The sequence below is a fragment of the Peromyscus maniculatus genome, chromosome 1 (genome assembly GCF_049852395.1).
Source record: "Peromyscus maniculatus bairdii isolate BWxNUB_F1_BW_parent chromosome 1, HU_Pman_BW_mat_3.1, whole genome shotgun sequence".
NCBI lineage: Eukaryota > Metazoa > Chordata > Mammalia > Rodentia > Cricetidae > Peromyscus > Peromyscus maniculatus.
In genome coordinates this window covers 90,941,417-90,967,886 of record NC_134852.1, presented here as the reverse complement: position 1 = coordinate 90,967,886, position 26,470 = coordinate 90,941,417, and the positions used below count along the sequence as shown (strand labels likewise).

Here is a 26,470-nt window from a genome sequence, read left to right as displayed (position 1 = left end):
TGAAAAAGAGCCAGCCGCCTCTCTATCCCCTCACTTCCCCAGGACACCCGGTGGCCCATCTCCCACCAGGTCCCGACTCTCTGACCCTGCCTCCCAAATCTGTGTGACCGAAGGTTATCCCACCGCTCACCTCCACTCTTCTGCCCCCCCCTTGGTTTTCTTCCTCCTGGGGCACCTAACCCGGGGCACCTTGGTCATGCTAAACGCCTCCTTCCCCACAGTGCCACACACCGGCCCTTCCGAGAGTCTGTGAAGAACTAACTGCTTCCAGGGGGACAGAAAAGGGCCACCCCGTAGCTGCCAGGCTGGCTGGCTTGCTTCAGGGGAGTGGCTCGTACCTAGGGGTCCTCACTAGACTTGGGGATCCAGGAGCTGGGCCCGGCAGAGGCAGGGCTGGGGGCAGTGATGAGGCACGCACAGCAGTTGACAGACTGTTTATTGGAGTGATACAGCTCAGCCTCCACGAGGCACTCAGTATTCGAGGGTCCTCAAAGTCCGCTGGCCCCGCTGGCTCCGTGGAAGTACCAAGCTTTGCGTGTGGCTCTCTGTCACCGTCTTTTTGCCTTCCTGGTGTCCTGGGGAGTGGCTGTCGGGGTGGAGACTCCCTTGGCGTCGCAGCGTGGTCACTTCTTTAAGTTTTCTTTGTGGAGAATAATGGAGTACCTCCGCAGCCGCATCCATGGCTCATAACCTCTCGCCTGGGTCTTGGACAGCTTTTGGAAGCTGAGGGCCACACAACCAGCAATGAGGGCTGCCGCCCCAGCCACCCGGTCCCCCGGTCCCCCGGTCCCCTGGCTGTCCTGAGCGTTCAAGCAGGAAACTCTGGAAGGTGGCACACTGGCTTCACCTCTGTCCCCTCAGCCTGACGTGCCACAGGAAGACAGTTACTGAGAATGGCGGGCCTGCTGCTCTCCGGCGCAGGCGATGAAGATGGGCGCCCAGGAGCCGGGGCACACGCGGGACACCCACGGGAATTACTCTGCCTTCTAAGATGGGCGCCCAGGAGCCGGGGCACACGCGGGACACCCACGGGAATCATCCAGCCTTCTAAAGGAAGGTGATCATGCGCGCTACAGCAAGGCAAACACTGAGTGGCAGAAACCAGACCTAAGTACACACTGTGACTCACATCTGGAGAGGTCTGAGGTCTAAGGCCAGACTTTTAGAAGTGAGAATTCAGGGGCTGGAGAGGCGGCTCAGAGGTTATGAGTGCTCACTGCTCCACAGAGGACCCAGGTCTGGCTCCCGGCACCCACGTGAGACAGCTCACAATCACCTACAACACCAGTTCTGGGGACGTGGCCCTCACGGACACATATATGCTTGTGGTACATACGTAGACAAGAGCACACACATGCACACAATTTATAAAATTTCCTTTTTCAAGAGAGCTAACAGGAAATACCACGGACTATCAAGGGCTGGTGATTTGGCTCAGCAACAGAGCACCTGCCCAGCATTCCCAAGGCCCTTGTTCCATACCTATCAAAACAAATCAACAAAATTTAAAAACCAGTATATACAGTTGGCTGTCCTGGAACTCACTATGTAGACCAGGCTAACTTTGAACTCATAGAGATCCACCTGCCTCTGCCTCTACCTCCAAAGTGCTTGGATTAAGGTTTGTGTTACCATGCCTGGCTCTAAAAAATAGTCTTTGTTAAGATTTATAAGATTAGTGCATGCTCAGCATGCCTCATTGGCTTTCTCTCTGGACCTGGCAACAAACAGAGACTGTGCTTTGTTTTGTTACTGTTTTTTTAATCATTTTTCCAGACAGGGTTTCTCTGTGTAGCTCTGGCTGTCCTGGAACTCACTCCATAAACCAGGCTGGCCTTGAACTCACAGACCTGTCTGCCTCTACCCGGGATTAAAGGCCCTGCCACCCATGCTTTCTTTATACACCTCAGTCCGTTTTCAAAGGTCTCTGAGGTTTGCCATAGTGACTGCTAGTAGGTGCCAGAGTCAGACTCCCACACTGTCCCTCCTGGCTCACGGGCCACAGCCGCATTTCAGACCGAGTTGGATGTGGAAAGTCTTTATTAAGGACAGGGGACAAACCAAACCCAAGGGAGACACGAGGCAAAGCTGGCTCTGAGACATGTATGGTAGTTTAGGGTCTAGGTGAGGTGTTTCCAGGTTCCTGGTTTCCCCAAAGACAAAATAGGGAGGTGTGTGTGTGTGTGTGTGTGTGTGTGTGTGTGTGTGTGTGTGTGTGTTCCCAGAAAGGATCTCACTATGTAGCCCTGGCTGGGCTGACACTTGCTATGTAAACCAGGCTGGCCTCACTTGCCTCTGTCCCCTGAGTGCTGATATTACAGGCATGTGCCGACATGCCTGGCTGACAAAGAACTCTTCCAATCGACAGACAAAGTTGAAAAGATGCTGGCCAAGTTTCACAACAGGAGAGAAGCACAATCCTGGCAGTGGGATTTCGCTCCTCAGTTCCAGATTAAAGCCATACAGACTACTCTCTGTGCATTTCTGACTCTGTTCCTGCAGTCTGTGTGGGAGAGGGGAAGGCCAGGGGACTCAGATGTGTCTGTCACCAAACCCTAAAGTTTCACCTCTGAGAAGCTGGCCTGCAGGAAGGCCGGCCCACTTAGCCAAGCAGCTTCCGGCCACTCTGTGGCTTGCGGCCTGCACTCCCAGGAGCCCTCTGGGCTCTGGTCTGGAGCTAAGAGGACAGCTGCTTGTTTGTTTGCCCATATGGGAACAGGCTGACCGTTATCTCCTGACAAGGACAAGCCTGTGCCAGGAAGAGAGGGGGAGGCAGGGGGCTGCCACCAGATGGAGTGGGAGATGTGGGAGGGCCCAAGCTTCGGGAAGAAGGTGTACTGGGGCCTGAGACTGAGGAGCAGCTCTCAGCCTGGGGCGTGAGCAGACTTCTGTGTCTGAGTCAAGAATCGTGGAGAGCAGACGGGGTGACTTTGGGGACCCCGAGAAGGCAGCAAGGGACAAGCTAAGGCAGAGACTATGGGAGCCCCAGAGTAGAGGCAGCTGGATCATCCAGAGTGGCCACCGCCACCTACAGTGCGATTCCTTGAGGAAGAAGGGGGAGGCCGCCTCGTTCATACAGGCTGCTACTACCTGGCAAGAGAACCCCACAAGGCTCTCCAGGAGTGACCCCCCTCCTCTCCATCACCCCCACACAGGGGTCCTCTCTTCACGATGGTAGAGAACTTCAATTGTTCCTCATTGTTTGGGGGCAAGACACAACAAGGTGTGTGGTAGCAAGCCATTTACATCAAAGCATCCCCCAAGGTTCATGTGTCAAAAGCTTGGCCCCCAGTTAGTGGTGCTACTATCGGGTGACCGGATGGATCACCAGGGAGCTAATTCGGCAGTGGGTTAGCCCACCAGTGAGTTCGCAGATGAAGGGTTATTGGGGTGGAGACCCTGGGCCACCCAGAAGCCCAGCCCTGGCAGCCAGCGGCACCGCCTGGGTCTTGCCGGGCGGGTATTTGACAGGAAAGAGGAGGAAGCTTTTGCTCCTGTCTGGTTTCTGGCATTCTCCAAGCTAACCAAAAGTTTGTCCTGGCTAGAGATGGGGACGCCAAAACAGACAGGGAGTCCAGGACTGTGGAAATGGTGACCTAGGAGCCTGCCTGCCGAGAACAGTGGCCTACCGGGAGGGGAGCACGGTCAGTGTGACCTGGCCTCCTTGCCGGGCTCTAAAGGCAGGCTCGGTTCATGCTGGCTGTTTGCAGAAGTCCCGCTGAAGCTCTGTGAAAGAGATCTGGACAAACTACTGCAAGTCTGAGACCTGAATCCGTCACCACGTGGGCTCTCACTGTGTCACCCAGGTTGTTAGAGATTTGTGTGCACGTTCTGCCTCCATGCATGTATGTGCACCACATGTGTGCCTGGTGCCACAGAGGCCAGAAGAGGGCATCAGATCCCCTGGAACTGGAGTTACAGGCATGTGGGCGCTGGGAACCAAACTCAGGTCCTCGGGAAGAGCAGCGGTGCCCTTAACCACTGAGCCAACCCTCCAGCCCTGCTTCACCTAGATTTGGGTTGAGTGACAATTAACTTCAGATATAAGGAATAAGCAGAAAAGATAATAGAGACAGACAGAAGGGAAACAAAAGCTGTGTGTGTGTGTGTGTGTGTGTGTGTGTGTGTGTGTGTGTGTGTGTGTGTGTGTGTGTAGAGGTGACCTGACAGCTAGGGACAGCATAAAGGTGTGAACATGTGTGTACTCCAACACCCCGCATGTCAGAGGACTCTCCCCACCCAGCATTGTGGGGTTACCCTCTGCAGCCCTGGATGTTATGTCTCAAAGCAAGCAAAACAGGCTGTGTGTGACATGACCAAAGCATGTGCCTCAAATACCGAGCTCAGAGCCCGGTAAAGGCTCCGGCAAGTCTGACCCTCAGGTAAGCGGGGAGCTGGCCTGCCCCCAGCACACTGTGCCCCCTCCAGCTCACACACGTTCTTCAGCATTCGCACTGCCATGAGGCCCAAGCCCAGTCTCTGGCCCACAATGCCATGCTGGTCCTCCCTGCTGATGGCGGCCCTCTTCTCTGTAAAAGGTCCCTGGGCCTTTGGCCCTCTGCACTCCGGCCAGCTGCTGGGGCCTTTCCAGGGAGAGGCTGGGCTGGAACCCAGGAGCTAACTGTGCTGAAGGGAGAGAGGCAGGAACCAAGAGTCCCTTCCATCCCTGCTGGGGTTCAGGATGGCCTCAGCGTTCCAGAGATAGAGGGCAGGGCAGAAAGAACGGTCTTCCTCCTTATCCAAGCAGCCGAATCACAGAGGCAGGAAGTAAGCCGCACACATCCATCCCATAGAAAATGGTCATGGGAACCACATTTACAAATGCTGTGACTTGGGTGCCGAGCGGCCCTAGAGGTCCGTGTGATACAGGCTGTCCCCAGTGTGGTGCTATGGGAAGTGGGGACACATTAAGAGGTGGGCTCAGTGGGGGTCTGGTTATTGGGGGTGTGCCTCAAAGGGGATTGTGGGACCCCAGCCTCTCCTCCTCCTCCTTTTGCTTTGAGTGTCATGGGGTGCAGTCTTATCCGCCCCATGCTCCTCACTGTGCTGCCTCACCACAGACTCCCAGCAACCGTCCAATGACCGTGGGCTGACATCTGCAGAACTGCAAGCCAATCTCAGGCGTCTTATTACAGTGCCGCCGCCGGGAAGCTGACAGCACAATAAAGTTGCCTCTGGAAAGAGGGGCTGGGAGAGCGGTCCATCTGCACAGGGTTTGCTGTGCAGCCACGGAGACCCAAGTTGGACCCCAGGAGTGGTGGTGTACACTTGTGATCCCAGTGCTGGGAAGGGGGAGACCAACAGAGCCCTGGGGCTCAGAGGTTAGCCAGCCTCACCTAGTGGGCAAGCCCCATGCCAGGGAAAGGCTCTGTCTCAAAAAACAAACCAACGAAGGCACGGTGTTGGAGAGATGGCTCAGTGGTTAGGAGCAAGTACTCCTCTGGGCAGTTTCATACCCAGCACCCACGTCAGGTGGCTAGCAACTGCCTGTGACTCCAGCTCCAAGGGATCCAACACCTCTGGTCTCCTAGGGCACCTGAACTCTTGTGTACACACACCCACACACACAGACACACACCTGTACAATAAAAACAAACCTGAAAAACCACACCAACCAACCAGAGATAGATACCCAAGGTGAATGGTGTCTATGGAGTAAGGAGGAGAACACCTGCGTCGCTGGCTTCTACAGGCACCCCACACATGTGCATGCATATCCTCAGATGAACATCCACATACATGCACACGTTCACAGAAAGTTATATTCTGGAGCAACAGAAACTCAGACAAGAGAGTGAGCAAGCAACACGATCTTCACTTGGTGAGCATGCAGAGCGGAGTGACCAGGAAGGAGACGTTAGTGTAGTGCTGATGATCTGGGTGGTAGGTTATGGGTTATTTAAGTTTCTTTTTGCATATTCATGTCTTTCAAATTTCTACAAGTATGTACACACACACACACACACACACATACACACACACACACACTTCTTATTTTCTTTCTGATTTTAGAACAGGGTTTCCCTAAGTAGCCCAGGGTGGTCTCAGATTCACCTTTCTGCCTCAGCTCCCCAAGCGTTGAGGTTACAGACATGTGCTGCTATGCCTGGCTTCCAAGTTCATTTTGTAACAGTGGGAACTGATTCTATTAAGCCATAGTTCTACTCTTAAGGCAACTTTCCTGGGCTGAAGTTGGGCTCAGCAGATATCTGTGACAAGATCACTTGGTTAAGGGTCACTTGGTTAGAAATGTCAGTCTGTGGCCAGAGGGAAGTGAGTTATCCAGACTCCAGCCGGGACCCACAGGTGGGTGTCTACTGACCTTTGGGTAAAGTGGGAAATGTCACCCTTTCTAATCACTAAAGGGAGGGGGTTGGTTAAGAATAGACAGAAATGGACGGAAGCAAGCTCATTACGCTGGGAGTTCACAGAGCACCCAACCGGCCCTGGAGCACCAGCAGCTCCAGGCCACGCCCTGGGCAAGCACCAGCCCACTGCCACAGCCTGTTCTCATGCTGGAGACACCCCTTCCCGACTGTTTCAGTCTGTTGGCCGAAGCAGCGGAGGCATTTTGTAGGAAAGTTGCAGAGAGGGAAAACGCAAAGAAAACCAGCACACCTGCTCATCACCCACTGTCACCAGTGCTCGTTCAAGTGCGCGCTCCCCGTCTTCCCGACCCCACACCAGGACGGCGCTGTCAACCGCAGTGTGTCACCCCGTCTTTCCTTTGGAAAACCGTCAAGCCCGTGCAAAGGGGGCCAACAGCACAGTGAACTTCACCCACACTCGCCGTCCTTAGCGTTCGCTCCCTGGCACTCTAAACATTTCCCCCGATTTCATCATCGCTCATCACTCTCCCTTTCCGTCTCTATAAATACTTCCCTGGCTAGTTTAGAAGTACGGTGTAGACAGCATGATACTTTCCCCTAAATTCATCTAAAGAGCAGGTCCCCAGGGTCCAGAACGAGAGCTCCTGAGCAGGGCTGCGAAACCTCTAACCCGGCGGTGTTGACAAACAGCCCCCTCTCCCACAGTCCCCTCCTCCTCCGAGAACTAAGAGACCAGACCGCGCTTCTTTCTTCATCAAGGGGCACACTTCCTCCCATGAGATACGGAGAGCCACGTAAGCCACTCAGCACAACGTAGGGAGGGCGAAGCAGGAAAGAGGCTGGAGCACAGCTCAGTGGTGGTAGCCAGCCCGGCAGGCAAAGACCCGCTCTTCCTTTCTAGAAAAGTGGGAGGAAAGTGTAGATGTGCCCAGTGAGAGAGAAAGCAGAGGGGAGCTGTGCTGCCACCTAGTGGTCATATTCAGGATTTCCCCCAGGCATTCTGATTTTTTAAAAATTCTTTTAGATTTATTTTATGCGTGTGAGTGTTTTGCCTGCATATATGTGTGTGCACTACATGCATGCAGTACCCTCGGAGGACAGAAGATGATGTCACAGCCTCTGGAACTTGGGTTACAGGCAGTTGTGAGCTATCATGTGGATGCTGGGAATCAAACTCCAGTCCTTTGCAGAAGCAAAGCTCTCTTAACCTCCTACTCATCTCTCCAGCCCTGAGGCATGCTGATTCTAACGGGCGGGCACATCATACCTGCTATTTCTGGAGGAAACACCCTGTGGTAGTTTACATGAGAGTGGCCCCATAGGCTCGTACTGAATGCTTAGTCACCAGGGAGTGGCACCATTTGAAAGGATTAGAAGGATCGGGAGGCGTGGCCTTCTTGGAAGAAGTGTCACTGGGGGTGGGCTTGGAGGTTTCAGAAGTCTTTTTCTCCCTCCCTTTGGGGATCAAGCTGTAGCTCTCAGCTGCTTCTCCAACTATGCCCCCCCCTCCATGTTCTCCCCGTGATGACAATGGACTAAACCTCTGAAACTGTAAAAAAGCCCCAGTTAAATGTTTTCCTTTATAAGAGTTGCCCTACCAGGTTTATGTGGTGCTGAGGGTCAACTTAGGACTTAGTGCATACTAATACTCATCCACCAAGCTACATCCACAGACCCTGCTCCTTACCCACCTCTGTTTTTTCTAGAGAGGGTCATGTGACAGAATAAAGCCCAAGATGAAGGCTTTAGACATTGTATTCCAGGGTGTCCTTATTTGCTTTGCTTTGCTTTTTTCTTTCTTAAACACAGTGTCATTATGGAGCCCTGGCTAGCTTGGAACTCCTATGTAGACCAGGCTGGCCTTAAACTCACAGAGATCCACTTGTCTCTGCTTCCTGAGCTGGGATTAAAGGCGTGCACCACTACCACCAAAAAAAAAAAAAAAAAAAAAAAAAAAAAAAAAAAAAAAGAGTTGCCCTGGTCTTGGTGTCCTTCACAGCAATGAAACAGTGGCTAAGAAACAACCTGCCTGACTTTTGTATGTACTAGCTCACCTACAAGCCCCAGAAGTTAGACCTAGTCAAAATGTCCATGGCATGGCCTGGCAGGTGGTAGGTGCTCTGTAGCTGTACTTTAAGTGAGCAGGGAGACAGGCTCTGAAAGGTGACCAGTCAGGTCTCACAGCTGGTAACTGGGAGAGTCAGAATTCAAGCCCAGACCCGTCTGGCCTCAAATCTCTATAGCTTGGTCATTGTACTTCCTGGGGGAGGGGTCTAAATGAAGAACAGGGAAATAGTCTGATGGACTTGCCTGAAGAAACCACTGAAGCTCACAGGCCGCTTTTTATGAGGACAGAGAGGTCTTGGAAGGGAATGGGCCTGTGAGTCACACAGCTCTGGAATGTCAGGCCGGGGCTGAGGCTACAGAGACCCATCAATGACCCCATCCCACCTAAAAGAAGTGGCCCGACTGCCATAGGAACCATTGCGTCCCTAAAATGTCCTGTGAGATGGGTTGGAAGAGACTCCTGTTCCTCCCAGAAGTCTGAGCGCTATTCACTGGGCTTTTTGAGCAGAAAGGAAAGCTAGCAAAAGGATTGGAGAAAGTGGAAATAAATAAAAGAGGAGAAATTCGCCCATAATAACCGTCTATGATGGAGAAAAGGAGGTCAAAGGTCAGTGGTAGACAAACATTTCCTATAAATGGCCAAAGAGCAAACAATTCAGACCTCAAGAGTCATGTGGTTTCCATGGCAACTACTTACCTCGGCCATGGTAGCACACAAGCAGCCACAGGCTATCTGCAAAGTTGTGTTCTGATAAGACTTGATCTAAACCGAGTAGGCCCTGCACAGAGAGAGAATGCTCCTGGCAGAAGCCCAGTGCTAGATGTGGGACATGTCCTTTGGAGCTGTTTGTCGGGGAGTACCAGATACCTGCCCCTCAGCACGACAGGACACTGCCACGGTTCTTAGCTGCCCACTGGAACTTGATGGTCAGACACCATCTTTGAAGACACCATACACTTTGATCATAGCATATGGAGAAATCAAGCTGGTACTGGACTGGAAGTTTCCTCCCTGCTGGCTAGTAGCTATAGTACCAGAGAGTGCTCTGTAGGCTGCTCACGGAGAAAAGCATGAACCCTGAGAGCTACAGTAACGACCAGCTTGTCAGGATGTGTCTACTGGTGTGACAGTGGCATGAAGGTATGGGGGTACCCAACCATGGTTAAAATTGGATTGGAGGCCCGCTCCACAGAAGGGAGCTCATACCTGGTACTGTAAACCTCACCTGAGACCCATCCCTGGGGAGGTCATAGGCCCTAAGGGAGAACTTACTGCTACGGTATTTTGCTAAATGGACATAGCATTAAACTGTTTTCTAAATACTTATCTTTATACCCACATTATCAGTGCACCTCTCAGCCTTCGTAAATAAGTTTTTTTTTTGCAGTGGCAAAAAGTGGCAGTCACTACAGAGATTCACAACTGGTCCAAGTGCAGAGATTAAGTGAATGCAGAGTGCTCAGCCCTAAACTGACATCTCTGTCACCCCCTTCCCACCCAGGCAGAGGGAACGTCAAGGAAGAAGTAGCACACGGTTTGCAGGAACCAGAGGTCACTGTAAACAAGGTCTGAGCATGACGGAACCATGGCCCCATGATACAGATATATAGGAGGATATAGAGATGATAAGATAAAAGGGTAGATTAATGAACCTACTTTTAAAGAACAACTTGTTTAAAATGTTTTACATTGGTATAGATTTTAGTTTATGTTTAAAATGTTTTACATTGGTATAAATTTTAGTTTATTGATACAAACTTGAAGTTAATTTTGTTATACTGTATATATATATATATATATATATATATATATATATATATATTTCTATTCTTGTTTGAGGTATTATGTTTAACTCATTTAAAAGGTATGGGGGTAACCATACCTTTTAAATGTAATTATCCAATTGTAATGAATAATTAAAAATAGATTAATAATTAGTCATCTATGATAATCATATTTGTAGCCATGTTAGTTAAGTCTTCTAGGTATACATAGATATATTTCAGATAGATAGGTAATCTTCAAACACTTCATAGACCTAGAGAATATGGCATCTAAATAACTTAGAATTCTGTTGACATGAGACACAATTGCTCCTGGCTGCACCAATTTGATCCCGAGAGAATGTTGGGCTTCTAAGACATTTCCATTTGGAAGTTTGTCTTCTTGGCACAAAATGGCCTACTGGGCAAAGAACTGCCCTTGCCTTGACAGCTGACAGTACAAATGCAATGCTGTCCTTTCTAGACAAGCGGGACACAAGGAAAGTGACCACTGTATTCTGCCAAGACAGGGTAAGATGGTCTCTCAGAATTCCTGTTTCTGAAAATGGTCTGTCAGATACTCTAGGCCTGTAGCCAATTTGAATGCACCAACAATGCTGAGAAACATTAGGTGACTGTCCAGGCTGCCAGCTGTCTTGGTCTACTCTTGCAAGGTTCCCGAAAGTTGCTTACATCCATCTACCATTTCTCAGGTACTATTATGTTCCTTCTCAGGTCTTTGATGTGGTTGAAAACTAGATAGTTGTAATTTCCTCAGTTATGATAAAAAGATAAGTTAGATATAAAACCTTAAACTCACAAATATAAGATAGATAGGACATCTTCTTTAAAACTGTAACTGTAATTCTTGCTCGATAATTGTTTTGTTATATGTAATTTTACTATGTTAAAATTAAAACCTTCCTTTTAAAAAAAAAAGAAGAAAAGAGGAAGTGCTGTGGATATCACTCTATATAAATAAAACACTGATGGCCAGTGACCAGGCAGGAAGTATAGGCAGGACAAAGAGAGAGAAGTGGGGAAACAGGAAGAAGATGGAGACACACTGCAGCCACCGCCAGGACAAGCAGCATGTAAAGACACCGGTAAGCCACCAGCCATGTGGCAAGGTATAGATTTATAAAAATGGGTTAATTTAAGATAAAAGAACAGTTAGCAAGAAGCCTGCCACGGCCATACAGTTTATAAATAATATAAGCGTCTGAGTGATTATTTTATACGTGGATTGTGGGACTGCGGGGCTTGGTGGAAGCTGGAGAGAAGCCCTCCAGCAACAAATCCAGCAACAGCCCCATGCACTCACCAGCTGTGGTTGCCTGCACAAGAATTACACAGAGCAAGCCAGTCAGCACTACAGTGTGGATGAGGAAGGGTTCAGGAAGTCCCACCCTCATCAGAGAAGCTACTGGCAGTTGATGAGTACTGTGGGAGGGGAAGCCATTTTTCTTCAGGGTGGAGCCCGTTCGGTTGCCCATGCTCTAATGGATGGCTCCACACCGATGTGCACATGGGAAGCACTACCCGGACTCAGAGGTTTAAAAAAACCAACAACAGAGTACACACAAAGTTGGGAAGGGGTGTGTAGTGAGGGCTGAGAGGGGGTGCAGAAAGGCAGGAGAGGATGGAAATGATGAAAATATACTGTGTATATCTACGAAATTCTCAAAGAATAAAAAACCCAATTCTTATAATATAATAGGAGGCGGGAGTGTGGCTCAGGGCCAGGGCACTTGACCAGCACACACATCCCTGGACCCAACAAAACATTGTAATTTTCAAAACGAGTAAGTGTGCTGGTGCGGCCCAATGGCTACAGTTGGCTGAACCCGTTATGATGAATGTTATGATGAATGAATGAACAAAAAAGAAGAGTCACGGCAGGAAACCTGAATAAAGCACTCCTTCCCTCTGCCCCTCCTTTTTTATTCCTTTCCTTTCTGTATGTGGTACATAAGTGTGGCTGTGTTCCCACAGGGCATGGATGCATGCTCTTCAAGAGACATTACCTTGTTTATTTTAAAGAGAAAATTGTTTTATTTTATGTGTGTAGTGTGACATGTCAAGTGTTTCTTCATCTTGTCTAAAGTGGGAGCCATCTTTGGTTTAACCAGAAGCAGACCCTCCCCCGCCTCCCTCCCCGGCCCCTTGCTGTTAAAAGCCCCATGGGAAAGTTCCAAATCCTGTTCTAGAAAGTTGGGGTGGAAATGCTCCAGCTAACTGCATGTTTGGGGCTTCTGTTAAACTGCTGGCTTGCTTCTCTTCCCCCTGCAACTGCCAATCAGGATGTAATTTTTCTGTGTTCACTGCCTTTAAAATCTCCTGTAGAATACAGTTGAGGCTGCTTTATGAGAAGTGTTCTTTCGGCTTAATACAGACTCTCAATTCAGACTTGGGTTCTGCTGATTGGTCTTTGGGTCTCTACCCCAACATATTTTCCTGCATGTCTGTGCACCAGTACATGCCTGGGACCAGTGGAGGCTGGAAGGGGTAAGTTTCAGGATGGTTGTGAGCTACCATGTAAGTGATGGGAATAGAACCTGGGTCCTCTAGAAGAGCAGTTACTTCTCCTAAGAACAAGCCTAGAGCTGGGCGGTGGTGGCACACACCTTTAATCCCAGCACTCGGGAGGCAGAGCCAGGTGGATCTCTGCCAGTTAGAGGCCAACCTGGTCTACTGAGTGAGATCTAGGACAGGCACCAAAACAATACAGAGAAGCCCTGTCTCGAAAAAAAAAAAAAAAAAAAAAAAACCAAACAAACAAACAAACAAACAACAACAACAACAACAAAAAAAACCAGGCCTAGAGCTCACAGAGTAGGATAGGTTGGCTCACATGGTGAAAACCCTTCAGTTAGCAGTAATTAAGTGTGGAAAGGCTCTTAACCGCAAACCACACTCAGTGATGGCTCACCAGACTCAACCCCACGGCTGGGCGGGCCTTACCTCTTCTGGAGGAACTGCTCACATCTTTTCTCGAGTGGCAGCACCTGGGAGAAGGCCTGGTCTTCTTCCAAGTCCTTTTGAGAAATGGTGCAATTTTTGGAGATATCCTTCAGGAGGGGATAGTCCTCAAATTTAAAACAGAAAACAGAATCTGTGGTGTCCTTGGCATCATCGGTAGGTGTGGTGTTACCATCTGGGCAAGCTCCTGTTAGGAAAGGAGAGCACCGTGTTCAGTGGAATTGCCTTCTCCACGGGGTTAGGGTCTTCGGGGTGTGGGTCTGTCCTCTGTGTGTGGAGCGGCTTACCTGGCTGGGGTTGGGAGGGAATTACTTAATTAGGCAGAACAAAGACCTGCCAGCATTTTATCAAAGACCCTTGTGGGAACCAGGCCCTCTTTTGGCCTGGGGCAGAGGGGGCTGAGGAGGCAACTGAGTAACTGTGGCCAAGCTTTTGTGGGAGGCCAGGGAAGAGTGTAGGAGGCCCCAGCACCGGGTAGCTGCCCGCACAGTCCCTTCCATACCATGAAGCAGAAAATATGGATGGTGTGGAGAGATGACAAACAACGGCTTCCAGGGCACCTCCTGCTGGCGGTGCAGAGGGGCTGCAAAGGCACAGATGATTTGGGCCTTGGCCACATCCAGGAGGCTTATAGAGCAGTTCTTGGAAAAGATGAGCACCTGGGAAAGCAAGGGAAAGGACTCTCAGACTTGGCTCTCACAGAAAGGCAGAGGGCCGAGGCCACCCTGGGACCCTGCTCCAGGACTCCTCTTCTTATCTCCTGGCATCTGTCCCACTTCAGACACTCGCTGCCACAAGGAAAAATCTGGTTCTCAGTCCAGGGTGCTGCTCTCATTCCCTTATTCAGGGCCCTTCCTGCGTGCCCCTGGGGTCCCTCTCTGTCACTTATGAACCCATTCTCCTGGTCTTGTCAGGTCCACTCATCTCCTGGGGACTAGAGGGACCCAACAGTACACTAGCTTTGACACTGACTAACTGCTGGTGGACACAGAAAGGACATTTGTAGACTTGTGTTCTAAGAGCCTCCCTGGGCCCTATAGGGCCTCATCCTCTGCCAAGCCATACCAGAAATCACGGACTTTCTTGCTAGCCTGTGTCTCCATCATAGACCCTGAAAGGATCAGGGAATCAGCAGAAGGTGGCAGGACCAGCCAAGATGACTTTTTCTCCTTCAGCTGCATCCAGAGGCAGGTCAGCATGTGGGGTCTAGACCTGCTTAGAAGATGATGTTCCCTGTTCCCACCTCTCCATGCGGTGGGTCTCATCGATAGGAGGTATGTCTGCATCCTCTGCCAGCATATGAAGGCTGGTCCCTCTGCCCCACACCCAACCTCTTCCCTCTTCATACCTCCAAACCTGAACTGTGGGTAGTACCTTCTGATGCTGTCTCAACTTCTCTGGCTCTGCTGTCTCCTCCTGCCACACTACCCTCCCCTCTGCAACTTCTGCGTTAGGTGGTCCCTACTCTGTTACATTACAAACGATGTCAGTCTTTCTTGTGTTCCAAGGCAGCTGTTTGGTGATTTGTATCCTGATGAAATGTGAGCCACGTCAGAGGACCTTCTCTTTGGTGTGTTAGTACTTATTTGGTGCTTAGGATTGAATCCAGGGCCTGCTAATATTTGCTCTACTGCTGAGCATGACCTGCCACCCAGCTTTAGAGTCTCTCTTTCATGTCCACATACCCAAAAGCAAACCCAAAGTCTAGCACACATGGGGCTGGAAGGGATGATGAACACATTCACGGGAGAGGTCAAGGGCCTGAGAACCTACCATGCCAGGCAAGGCTGGGACTGGGGCCACTGTACAGATGTCTTCTTCCGGGTGCGTCACAGACCTATGGGGCACAAAAAGGGGCATTCTCTTGCTGTAAAGGTTTCAGACTTTTACCATCTTCTCCTGGGTATTTATCCTAGGGAAACTTTTTTAAAATTTCCTTTTGAGGTTTCATTTATGCCTATTTTGTATATGAGTGCTCTGTCTGCATATACACAAATGCACACCAGAAGAGGGCATCAGATCCTATCATAGATGGTTGGGAGCCACCATGTAGCTGCTGGGAATTGAACTCAGGACCTCTGGAAGAGCAGTCAGTGCTCTTAACGACTGAACCATCTCTCCAGCCTCCAGAGATACTGTTGATGTAGACCAGTAGATATGTGGAGAGATCGTTCATAGTAGCAAAACAAACAGACAAACAAAAAAACAAAAGCAGGAAGAGCGTGGGAACTCACCAGCAGGAAACGGCTTAAGCAATGGAAACTGGAGCTACATGTACCAACATGCAGAGCTCTCGTGATCCATGTCACAAAGCAAGTCAGAATAAACAGAAATAGAAAGCCAATTGGAGGGTCATAGAATATGGTTCCAGGCATAAATTTCCTAAATACACACAACTTAATAAATGCACTGTTTAGAGGCAAAATCATACATAGGTGGTAAATTCTTAAATGGAAGGAATGATAAGCTAGGTGATGGTGGCACAGTCCTTTAATCCCAGCACTCAGGAGGCAGAAGCAGGTGGATCTCTGTGAGTTCAAGGCCAGCATGGTCTACAGAGCGAGATCCAGGACAGGCACCAAAACTACACAGAGAAACCTTGTCTCGAAAAACCAAGAAAGGGAGAAAGAGAGAGAGAGAGAGAGAGAGAGAGAGAGAGAGAGAGAGAGAGAGAGAGAGAGAGAGGCGCAATGGTGACGCACGCCTTTCATCCCAGTACTTGGGAGGCAGAGGCAGGCAGATCTCAGTGAGTTTGAGGCCAGCCTGGTCTACAGAGCGAGTTTATCTCATCATCCTTACACACACACACACACACACACACACACACACACACACACACACACACTGTATGGATTTATCTGCATGCATATAATATTTAAAAAATTTTTGAGACAGGGTCTCACTATGTAGCCCTGGGGGCTGAGACTCACTATGTAGCCCTGGGGGCTGAGACTCACTATGTAGCCCTGGGGGCTGAGACTCACTATGTAGCCCTGGGGGCTGAGACTCACTATGTAGCCCTGGGGGCTGAGACTCACTATGTAGCCCTGGGGGCTGAGACTCACTATGTAGCCCTGGGGGCTGAGACTCACTATGTAGCCCTGGGGGCTGAGACTCACTATGTAGCCCTGGGGGCTGAGACTCACTATGTAGCCCTGGGGGGCTGAGACTCACTATGTAGCCCAAGCTCCTTTGCTTCCTGGGTGCTAAGATTAAAGGTGTCTGCCACTATGCCTGGCCTTATTTAAACGACTTTTCTCTTAAAGATCTCTGGGGAAACTGGGGAAAGTAATTTTGGGAGAACTGAGCCTCTCTGCAGTCATATGGCATAGGAAAGGGATAGTTTTTCTAGAGAACTGTGCCTTACCCACATACCACTGTGCTCTGGCCAGGAGAGTGGTGGCTGTGGCCATGGACTCTCTCAGAGGCTGCCAGTCTTTCCTATGGGACAGCGCCATCTGTCTGGCAGGGTATCACCTTGTCCTGTCCCTAAGCCACTGACCTCTCAAGGAGCACCTTGCTGGTGGGTCCCTTGGTCCCGCTGGCTGTCACCAGGTGGAGGGACGCGTTGGTACACAGCACCACACACATCATTTCAGACTTCACCGGGCCTTCGGGATATATGTTCCGTCCTTCATGTACCAGGAAGAATCTTAGGAAGTGAATGCTCTCGCAGAAACACCCCTCGGGCAGAGCAAGGACCCCAAAGAGGAATCCTGGGGAGAAAAGATTACTCGAGCTGGTCGGAAAAAGATGAGGTAGCAGCCATGGGTTCCAGTTCTGTGACCAGGAAGTGTGTGAGGGCCATGTGTGGGGTAAGGACCAAGTCAAGCAATGCGCACGCAGCCTCTGCGAGGGGAAAACCCATGCCCATTGCAGAACCATGGAGAGTCGCATGCCTAGAGAGGAGTTCGGGACGGGGGACCAAGGCTAAGGAGGAAGGGAAGGAGAGCAACAGAATGGAGGTGGGTGCAGCCCAGCTGTCCTCCAGCTGCCCAGGGACGATGCACAGCATACAGACGGGCTTTAGAAACTCTGTGTGTGTGTGTGTGTGTGTGTGTGTGTGTGTGTGTGTGTGTGTGTGTGTGTGTGTGTGTGTCACAGTCTAGAGGGAAACAAGCTGCTGGCTAAGGGACTGTGAGTCACTGTTAACCCGCGATCCCCACTGAGGCCTGGCTAGTGGATCTTTTCAGATGTCACCATCTCTGCATCTGCCAAGCTGGGCCAGGAACCTGGGCCCCCACCGTGGTGCTGCCCACGGAACTGCTGCTGGTCTTGCTCTGACCACCTTCTAGGTCCCTCAGAGTTCCTGCTGACTGGCGGGAAGAGCGTGGAAGAAGGGGGGAGGTGGGGCGGAGGCTGCAGGGCCTCTCAGGCTGTGCCGGGAGACATATCTTCTCTACAGTGTATCACGGAACGTGCACCTCAGGACCTGGTGCACTGCTGGGCACAGAGCAAGCTCTCAGCGAGGACCTGGGCAACAGAAGCTCAGTAGTGTGTCCCAGGAGCCAAGACGGGAAAGCAGGCCCAGCCACCCCAGGAGGACTGGGAACGTAAAGTGACTGAAGGAATCCCTAAGCTCCTGGAGGGCTGAGGTGGGGCACTCACCTTGGGCCAGGTCCCACAGAAGGAGCACACCATCCTCACAGGCCAGGGCCAGGTAGGAGGAGGAGCTGCTGGTCTGGGAGACTGTAATGGGCGCAGCACAGGGCCACACGTTGTCACAGTCTAGAGGGAAGAGGCCACCTGTCAGGCCCTGCCCTGCCCAGGGCCTCCACCGGGGAATCCGAGGTCCAGACTGGTCTGCCCAAGCCAGCGTCTGGGCACCGGGAGGCCCTTGTCTAGACCCTCCACATCTCTCTTCAGTGCTCTCCCTTCCCAGAGTAAACTAAGTCACAGCTAACGTTTAGTGGCCATTTGCGGGCACTCGCAGGACGCGGTTAGGCTTGTTCCAAGTTGCAGGTAGCATTTCATTGAATTTTCCGAGAGTTCTAACAGCAGGTCCTGTTAGAACCCCATTTCATAGGTAAGACTGAGCAATAAGCGGCTTGAGCAAGGCCAGAGCCAGTCAGTAGACAAGCGGGGTGGGAGGGCGGGGAAGTGGGGGTAGGGGTGGGGTCGGAAGCCGGGCTGCTTGGGAGAGGGTCGGAGAGGAAGGCAATTCCTTCTGCGTGCACTCAAGGTGACTTCTAAAGCACAGCCTGACGGGAAAAGGCAGGTGCCACTCAAGGCCTTGTCCTGAGTGGACTGCACGTAGGGCTGGCTGTGCCCGTGATGTGCCCGGCAACAATCACTACCTGCGTTACAACTTCAAAGGCTTTCCTGTATCAAACCCTCTGGAATTTGCTATTCACAGCCAACACACTCAGCACACAGTGACGTATAATGACTTCGTTGTGTTGGGACCCGAAGCAACACCCTGAAACGGCACCTTTCCCGTGCACTGGGCTGGGCCAAGCACCGGCCTTCTGAAGCCAGGCCCATTCTCCTTTCCCATTACATTCTGCCGGGCCTGCGCACTGGACTCTGCACACTGTCGCCGCGGACAAGAACGGTCTTGAGCACCCATTTCCGCCTGCATAGCTCTGCTTCCCCCAGGCCGCACTCTCACAGCTTAGCTGGGGAAGCTGAAGTTCTCAGAGCCCTGGGCTAAGGCACTGTCTCAGTCTTAGCGGTTAAAGCACCCGTTTTAAGCCGGGCGGTGGTGGTGCACGCCTTTAATCCCAGCACTCGGGAGTCAGGCAGGTGGATCTCTGTGAGTTCGAGGCCAGCCTGGTACAGAGTGAGTTCCAGGAAAGGCACAAAGCTACACAGAGAAACCCTGTCTCAAAAAACCAACCAACCAAATAAATACATAAATAAATAAATAAAAAGTACCAGTTTTATCCTTCAGAATTTTGTTCAGTGAATAGAGGAAGAAATTATGACTTCCAGTCCAGTGTATGCCGAGGATACAGGCTGCTCCTGGAGATGGGGAGAGAAGAAAGGGCGTTATTAGACAAGAGGCAGTCTCTGGTTAGTGTGGCATGTAACTGTGAAGTCTGGAGTGATTTGTTCTAGTAGGTTCCACTCAGCAGGAAGGCAGACTTCTCAGGAAGAACAGTTTGGTCCCTCCATGGAGGCTGTTCCTAGGGAGGCTGTTCCTAGGGAGGCTATTTTACATCTTCTAGAAAGACATCTACTTGCATGTCAGAGTCCTGTCCGATTGTTGTGTGTTGATGACCAGAAGCGGCAGGGCAGTCAACACTCACACACCCTCCTAGGGCGGTCCCTCCCTGAAGTCCCGTGGCTTCCATTTTAGGGAAATTGGGCTCAGGGACACATATCCAGACAGACACCGCCAAGAGCCAGCTGGCAGCCTGGGTTCCACTTCACCCCTTCCCACCATGCAAGGTCTGCCATGTGGCACATCTCCAGGAGAGCCCCTGTGCCCAGACAACTGCTGTCCCACTCCCGTTTACCTGAAGAGCTCTTGATCTCCATTGGCGCTGGGGCTATGGCGTTAGTGAAGAAGTGGAATGTGGCCTTACTAGGAAAGACAGATAGGAGTCAGAACCATGTAGACCCTTTGGCAAGAAGAAATCTGGCACAATATGTAACTAAGACCAGAAGTGGCTTAGTTTCTGAGAATGAGCCTCCCAGAGCCCCAAGACAGCCCCATGCTGCGGCTGAGGGGCCACACAGACCTTGGAAACAGACAAACTTGTGGGTCACTCATAAGCCAGCAGGGCACAGGTTGGAGCTCCAGCCAAAGGAGGGCCCCCTGCCCCACTTTTAACAGGCCACTTCTTTTTTTTTTTTTTTAATGGCTGTGTGGAGGGTGTTAGATCCTCTGGAACTGGAGTTACATACAGTTGTGAGCTGCCATGTGGGTGCTGGGAATTGAACCCAGGTCCTCTGGAAGAGCAGCCAGTGTTCTTAACCACTGAGCCATCCCTCCAGCCCCCTAGAAGGCTACTTCTATCATCAAAGGAGATTCTTAAAGACCAGACAAGGGGGCCAGCAGTGGTGGCGCACACCTTTAATCCCAACACTCGGGAGGCAGAGCAAGTCGGATCTCTATGAGTTCGAGGCCAGCGTGGTCTACAGAGCAAGATCCAGGACAGATACCAAAACAACACAGAGAAACCCTGTCTCAAAAAAACAAAACAAAACAAAAAATAAATAAAGACCAGACAAGGGAGACATTCCATAAATGCTTTCTCACCAGGGGGTCTCAAAACTCAAAGTGTACTGATAAACTGGCCCTTATTTGGAGTGTTTGCAGATTCTCATGGTATTCCCACAGTGGATAATTAATGTGATCCCTAAATATCTTGCTGGGCAGCAGGAACTAAGTGGGCACCATCAAGCCAGGTGAGGGTCTCAGTTCACAAGAAAAGGCTGCCATTAAGGCTCAGCCTTCAGAACCGTGTCCTGATGTAAAGACATTCAAGGTCCACTTGCCAGCCAGAGGAGAGGTCTCACTTGTCATGTGAAAACAAGCTGGCTCTTAAAACCACGGCTGCTCCAGACACTGGGCTCTTCTTACCACCAGAGCGTGGGCACTGAGGCTTGCCTGCTGCCCGAGGTGGTCAGCACGCGTCACTGCTACCACCCTGTGATAACAGTGGATCATATGACGTCACACTTAGAAAGACACGGGAAGGCTGGGTGGCTCAGCGGCAGAGATCCTGCCTGGCACACACAGGCCCTGTAGATCCGAGCGCTGTAAACAGCAAGAGGAAATGGCGGGAAATGTCCACAATGGCGATAACTTATTTCCCTTTTTGTTACCTGCTCTCCGTGTGCTTTCTCCTTTTTGAAAAGCAGGGAGAACTAGAAAAGAGGTCACACATGAATCTAACGTAACTGCTTCTCATCTCCATAGGTACATGCTCCTGCTTCTTTCCCCTTGTCTGGGGTGCCAGGCTTTGAACCCAGGCTTTGGGCACACTAGACAGTGTTCAACTGCGCCATACAGCTATTCCTTCTTGAAAACTCTAGTTCCCACTCTTCTTCCTAGTTGTATTTAAACCAGTCCCACAGGACACTTTGCCAGAGTCTGCTGGGACTGGACAGATTGCTCGGTGGTTATGAGCACTGGCTGCTCTTCTAGAGCGCTTAGATTCTTAGCACCCACATGATGGCTTACAGCTGTCTGTAACTCCAGTTCCAGGGATGAGGCCCTCTTCTGATCTCCACAGGCACTGCATGCACACGGGACACAGACATATATGTAGGCAAAACACCCACACAAAATTTTAAAAGTTAATTAAGTAAAATTAAAATACATTTTAAAAAAGAATCTGCTAAAGTTCTCCCAAGCCAGAAAGAGGTTTTGGAGGGGATCCTTGCTTTGGTCCAGCGAGTACAGAGCCAGCAGCAGCTCTGTGGCTATGCAGGAAGCAGGGCCTGGCAGCCTCCTCCCTCAGGCTCACCTGAGTGGGCCTCCTCCCTCAGACTCACCTGAGTGGGCCTCCTCCCTCAGACTCACCTGAGTGGGCCTCCTCCCTCAGGCTCACCTGAGTGGGCCTCCTCCCTCAGACTCACCTGAGTGGGCCTCCTCCCTCAGACTCACCTGAGTGGGCCTCCTCCCTCAGACTCACCTGAGTGGGCCTCCTCCCTCAGCTCACCTGAGTGGCTCCTCCTCCCTCAGACTCACCTGAGTGGGCCTCCTCCCTCAGACTCACCTGAGTGGGCCTCCTCCCTCAGACTCACCTGAGTGGGCCTCCTCCCTCAGCTCACCTGAGTGGCTCCTCCTCCCTCAGACTCACCTGAGTGGTCCTCCTCCCTCAGCTCACCTGAGGGCTCCTCCTCCCTCAGCTCACCTGAGTGGCTCCTCCTCCCTCAGATTCACCTGAGTGGGCCTCCTCCTTCAGACTCACCTGAGGGCTCATCCTCTGTCAGCTCACCTGAGTGGGCCTCCTCCCTCAGACTCACCTGAGTGGGCCTCCTCCCTCAGCTCACCTGAGGGCTCCTCCTCCCTCAGACTCACCTGAGTGGCTCCTCCTCCCTCAGCTCACCTGAGGGCTCCTCCTCCCTCAGGCTCACCTGAGTGGGCCTCCTCCCTCAGACTCACCTGAGTGGGCCTCCTCCCTCAGACTCACCTGAGTGGCTCCTCCTCCCTCAGACTCACCTGAGTGGCTCCTCCTCCCACTCCCCTTCCAGGTACTTCTTGTGGGAGGCATAGAAGATCTCCCTGTGTTGTTGCCACTGCACATCCTTGATGAAGTGATTCTGCCCAGAGCCTAGCCCAAAGTAGTCCTCTGTCTTCGAAATAATCTCCAAGGGGCTTTTAAATGTGGTACCTGGATTGAAGAGATCCCAGGACTCAATGCAACCCCACTTCCCTTGGCTGGTTCCCCTGCTTCCTTCAGGGGACTCACCCCAGAAACCCACTTTTGGTCCACGGTGGGTCTGTGAGCCAGGGATCCAGCCCTGGCCATCCTCTCCCTCAATGCACAGGCTCAGAGAGCCCAGGCGGGGACACACACACACACACACACACACACACAGCTGTCCTCCCTCTCTGCCGCTGCAACCCAGCATCCCAGGCTTTCTGCAAAGGTCAAGGAAACACCCATGGTGCCAAGGCCTGTGTTGCTGTCTCTCCACCAAAGTAAGGCCCCGCCCGGCAATGACTCCCCGCTATTGCTGAAGACCCCTCTTCCTATGCAGTCTCCGTGGCCTCCCCTCACGCCTCCCCTCCAGGACTCCTGTTGGTCACCTTCCTCCCCTGTCATTCTTCCTAGTAACCTTGCACCCCCCAACCCACCCTCCTCTGCTTTCTAGAGCTAGGAATAAAACAAAGATCTCAAGCACAGTGGGCAATTACCGTACCATTAAGTACACCCCTGTCCACTACTGCCATTCTGTGCGTGTGTGTGTGTGTGTGTGTGTGTGTGTGTGTGTGTGTGTGATCTATGTACTTGTTACTGTAGGTATGTAGAGGTAGATGTAGGGGTCTTTCCTTGATTATTCTCTATCTTTATTTTTTAAGACAGGGTCTCTCACTAAATTTGAAGTTCATTGATTAAGCTAGGCTGAATGGACAAGGAGCTTCAGGAATCCATCTATCTGCCCTCATTCCCTCCCAGTACTGGGGTTATAAGACACACACCACCATACCTCACTTTTGATGTGGGTTCTGGGGATCTGAACTCAGATCATCAGACTTAAGCAGCAGGCACACTTTATCTACTGAGTTATATCCCAGACCTATTGCCATGCTTATACATGTTTCTCGGCATACATTTGCTTACAACCCCCCCTCTGTCTCAATATCCATCCATCCATCCATCCATCCATCCATCCATCCATCCATCCATCCATCCATCCATCCCAGTTTTCTCTGAAGCTTCCTTAGAGATTTCCACATCCCAGGAAACTGCTCAGGTCTTTAGCTGGGCAAACAGGTATGGATGGTCACTCCACAAATGAGTATAAATGTTGGATCCTAGGCTGGGCAGGCCTCTACCAACTAGGCCACATCTCCAGGCCTTCTTCCATGCTTTTTATGATACACCCAGACATACAGATGCTCTCTGGGCTTTTTGTTTGGTTTTGTGCTTTCCTGTTGTTATCGTTGTTGTTGTTTGATGTGCATAGCCCAGGCTGTCCGTGGATTCACTTTGTAGCATAGTCTGGCCTCCAAGCAGAGGTTGCATCATGAGGGCTGGGTCATAGAACCACCAGCTCAACTTAGAAGTGTTTAATTTTAATGTAATTAAACTTCCAGACTTTCCTTTTACTGTATTTGTGTGTGTTTTCCTTTTAAAGTGCTGTGTGTGTGTGTGATGTGGTGTGTGTGTGTGTATGTGTGTATGGTGTGGGTGTGGTGTGTGTGGTGTGGTATATGTGTATATGGTATGGTGTGTATGTGTGCGTGTGGTGTGTGTGTGGTGTTGTGGTGTGGTATGTATGTGTGGTGTGTGTGTGTATGTGTGTGTGTGTGTGTGAGAGAGAGAGAGAGAGAGAGAGAGAGAGAGAGAGAGGGAGAGGGAGAGAGAGAGAGGGAGAGAGAGGGAGAGGGAGAGAGAGGGAGGGAGGAAGGGAGGCGGGGAGGGAGAGGGAGAGGGAGAGGGAGAGGGAGAGGGAGAGGGAGAGAAATCTTTTCTAGGACTAGAGAGATGGCTCAGAGGTTAAGATCACATACTGCTTTTGTAGAGGACATCCATGCTAGGCAGCTTACACATGCCTATAACTCCAGCTCCAGAGGCTTCAACTCCTCTGGATTCCATGGGTACCTGCACCCACTGATGCACATAACCACATATAGACACACACGTATACAGTTAATTTAAAGTAAGTCTTTCTTTTAAAAGAGTCTTTCCCTACCTAGAAATTAAATTTTCTAGAAGGTTTGTTTGTTTTGTCTTTCATCCTGACTTCTGCAAATTCACCTGGAATTAGTTTTACATATGGTATGAGGCAGGGCTCAGGCTGTGTCTCACCATGGACAACCAGCACAATTTTCTGAAATGACAGTTCTTCTAATGTGACCTCCAATAGGCCTGGGCCATTGATTTATATTCAGGTATTTATCCTGTTTCATTTGCCCACTTTTCTGATTGATAACTATTTCTATCTACCTGTATTTCTATATTTCATTGATGTCTTTGTTATTCACTCACTCATCTTTTGTTTTTTGAGACAGCATCTCATGTAGCTCGGGTTGTCCTCAAGATGTGACAGACAATGACTTTGAACTCATGATCCTCCTGCCTCTGACTCCCTAAATGCTAGGATTACAGATTCATATTTTTTTGCTTGTTTTGTTTGTTTTGAGACATGAGACATGGTTTCTCTGTGTAGCCCTGGCTGTCCTGGAACTCGCTTTGTAGACCAGGCTGGCCTTGAACTCACAGAGAACTGCCTGCCTCTGCCTCCCGAGTGCTGGGGCTAAAAGTGTGTGCTACCACTGCCCAGCTCTTCTGTCTTTTTTAAATAAAGCATTAAAAAAATTTTAATTGATTTCTTTTATGTGCATGTTTTGATTGCATGTATTTCTGTGCATCATGTGCATGCCCCTGGTAACCACAGAGGTTAGATGAAAGTATTGAGTCCCACTAGAACTAGGGTTCCAGAGGTTGTGAGCTACCGTGTGGGTGCTAGGAACTGAACTCAGGTCCTCTGTTAGAACAACACATGTTCTTAACTGCTGAGCCACATCTCCAGCGTCTTTTTTAAGTTAATGGCTATTCTTGGCACTTTGCATTTCTCTCTGATTTTTAAAAAATAATTTATTTATTTTTATTTCATGTACATTGGTGTTTTGCCTGCATATATGTCTGTGTGAGGGTGTCAGATCCCCTGGACTGGAGTTACAGACAGTTGTGAGCTGCCATGTGGGTGCTGGGAATTGAACCCAGGTCCTCTGGAAGAGCAGCCAGTGCTCTTAAACCACTGAACCATCTCTCCAGCCCCTTCTGATTTTTAATGGCTACAAAGAATTCCTTTGTATAAATATACTAGATGAGGCTGTCTGGATAGGCAAGACAGTTGTTTAGCTTGAACTGTTTAGGGAGCCCCCAGGCAGTGGGATTGGGATCTGTCCCTGGTTCATGGGCGGGCTTTTTGGAACCCAGTGCCTATGGTGGGACACCTTGTGCAGCCTTGGTGCAGGGGGGAGGGGCTTGGGCCTGCCTCAACTGAATGTACCAGGCTCTGCTGACTCCTCATGAGAGACTTTGCCTTGGAGGAGGTGGGAATTGGGGGGTGGGTTGGGGGAAAGTCTGGTGGGGGAGGAGGGAGGAGAGGGGGATCTGTGGTTGGTATGTAAAATGAATAGAGAATTTCTTAATAATAAAAAAAAATATACTAGATGTTATCTAACCAGTCTGCTGCCCTTGTAAATAATGCTATGTAGCCTACGGGTGTGGGTAAACATTTTATTGGTGTCTTTGAGACCATGTGAGTGCCGAGATACTCTATATTCTCTGCTTACAACAGCTAACTGCTCTCCTCTTTTGGGCCAGCTATTGGCCTTCTAAACCTTGCTCCAATATCCCTTTCTTTGATAAAGCCTTTGTTTATCCCTAGGCAGAGCCAGACATTCCTTTCTGTTTTCATGGTCCTACACGTTTCCAATTACTGTACTTAAAATACTGTACTGTGGTTTCCTTCCACTCTCCCTTGGAAGACCTTCAGCTTCTTAGAATGATCTCCATGCTTGGTTGCAAACACTAAGCAAAAGAGTGATAATGACTTACACAGAAATATGGGAATGAATTAATTCTGCCTCACAATCATAAATGATGCCTCTCTTTGATCTCCTAATTCTACTAACTGAATTCTTATAATATTTGTGTATCCTTTTGGTTATTAGTCCTAGAGCCTCAGAGTTA

General features: G+C 50.4%; 1 protein-coding gene across 7 annotated transcripts in view; it reads right to left on the bottom strand.

The window, feature by feature from the left end:
* Positions 1 to 419: 419 nt before the first annotated feature.
* Positions 420 to 26,470, bottom strand: part of Wdr93 (WD repeat domain 93) — a 54,262-nt gene continuing 28,211 nt past the window's right edge. For all 7 annotated transcript variants that reach the window (XM_042278538.2, XM_042278543.2, XM_042278533.2 and 4 more), the window contains 9 exons: positions 22,261 to 22,432; positions 19,604 to 19,671; positions 19,020 to 19,106; positions 17,751 to 17,870; positions 16,645 to 16,858; positions 14,916 to 14,979; positions 13,645 to 13,801; positions 13,125 to 13,329; positions 420 to 723 (listed from right to left, as the gene is read on the bottom strand). In XM_042278538.2, the coding sequence (XP_042134472.2) occupies positions 624 to 723; positions 13,125 to 13,329; positions 13,645 to 13,801; positions 14,916 to 14,979; positions 16,645 to 16,858; positions 17,751 to 17,870; positions 19,020 to 19,106; positions 19,604 to 19,671; positions 22,261 to 22,432 (1,187 nt within the window). In that variant the 3' untranslated portion in view covers positions 420 to 623. The remainder of the gene's footprint in view (positions 724 to 13,124; positions 13,330 to 13,644; positions 13,802 to 14,915; positions 14,980 to 16,644; positions 16,859 to 17,750; positions 17,871 to 19,019; positions 19,107 to 19,603; positions 19,672 to 22,260; positions 22,433 to 26,470) is intronic.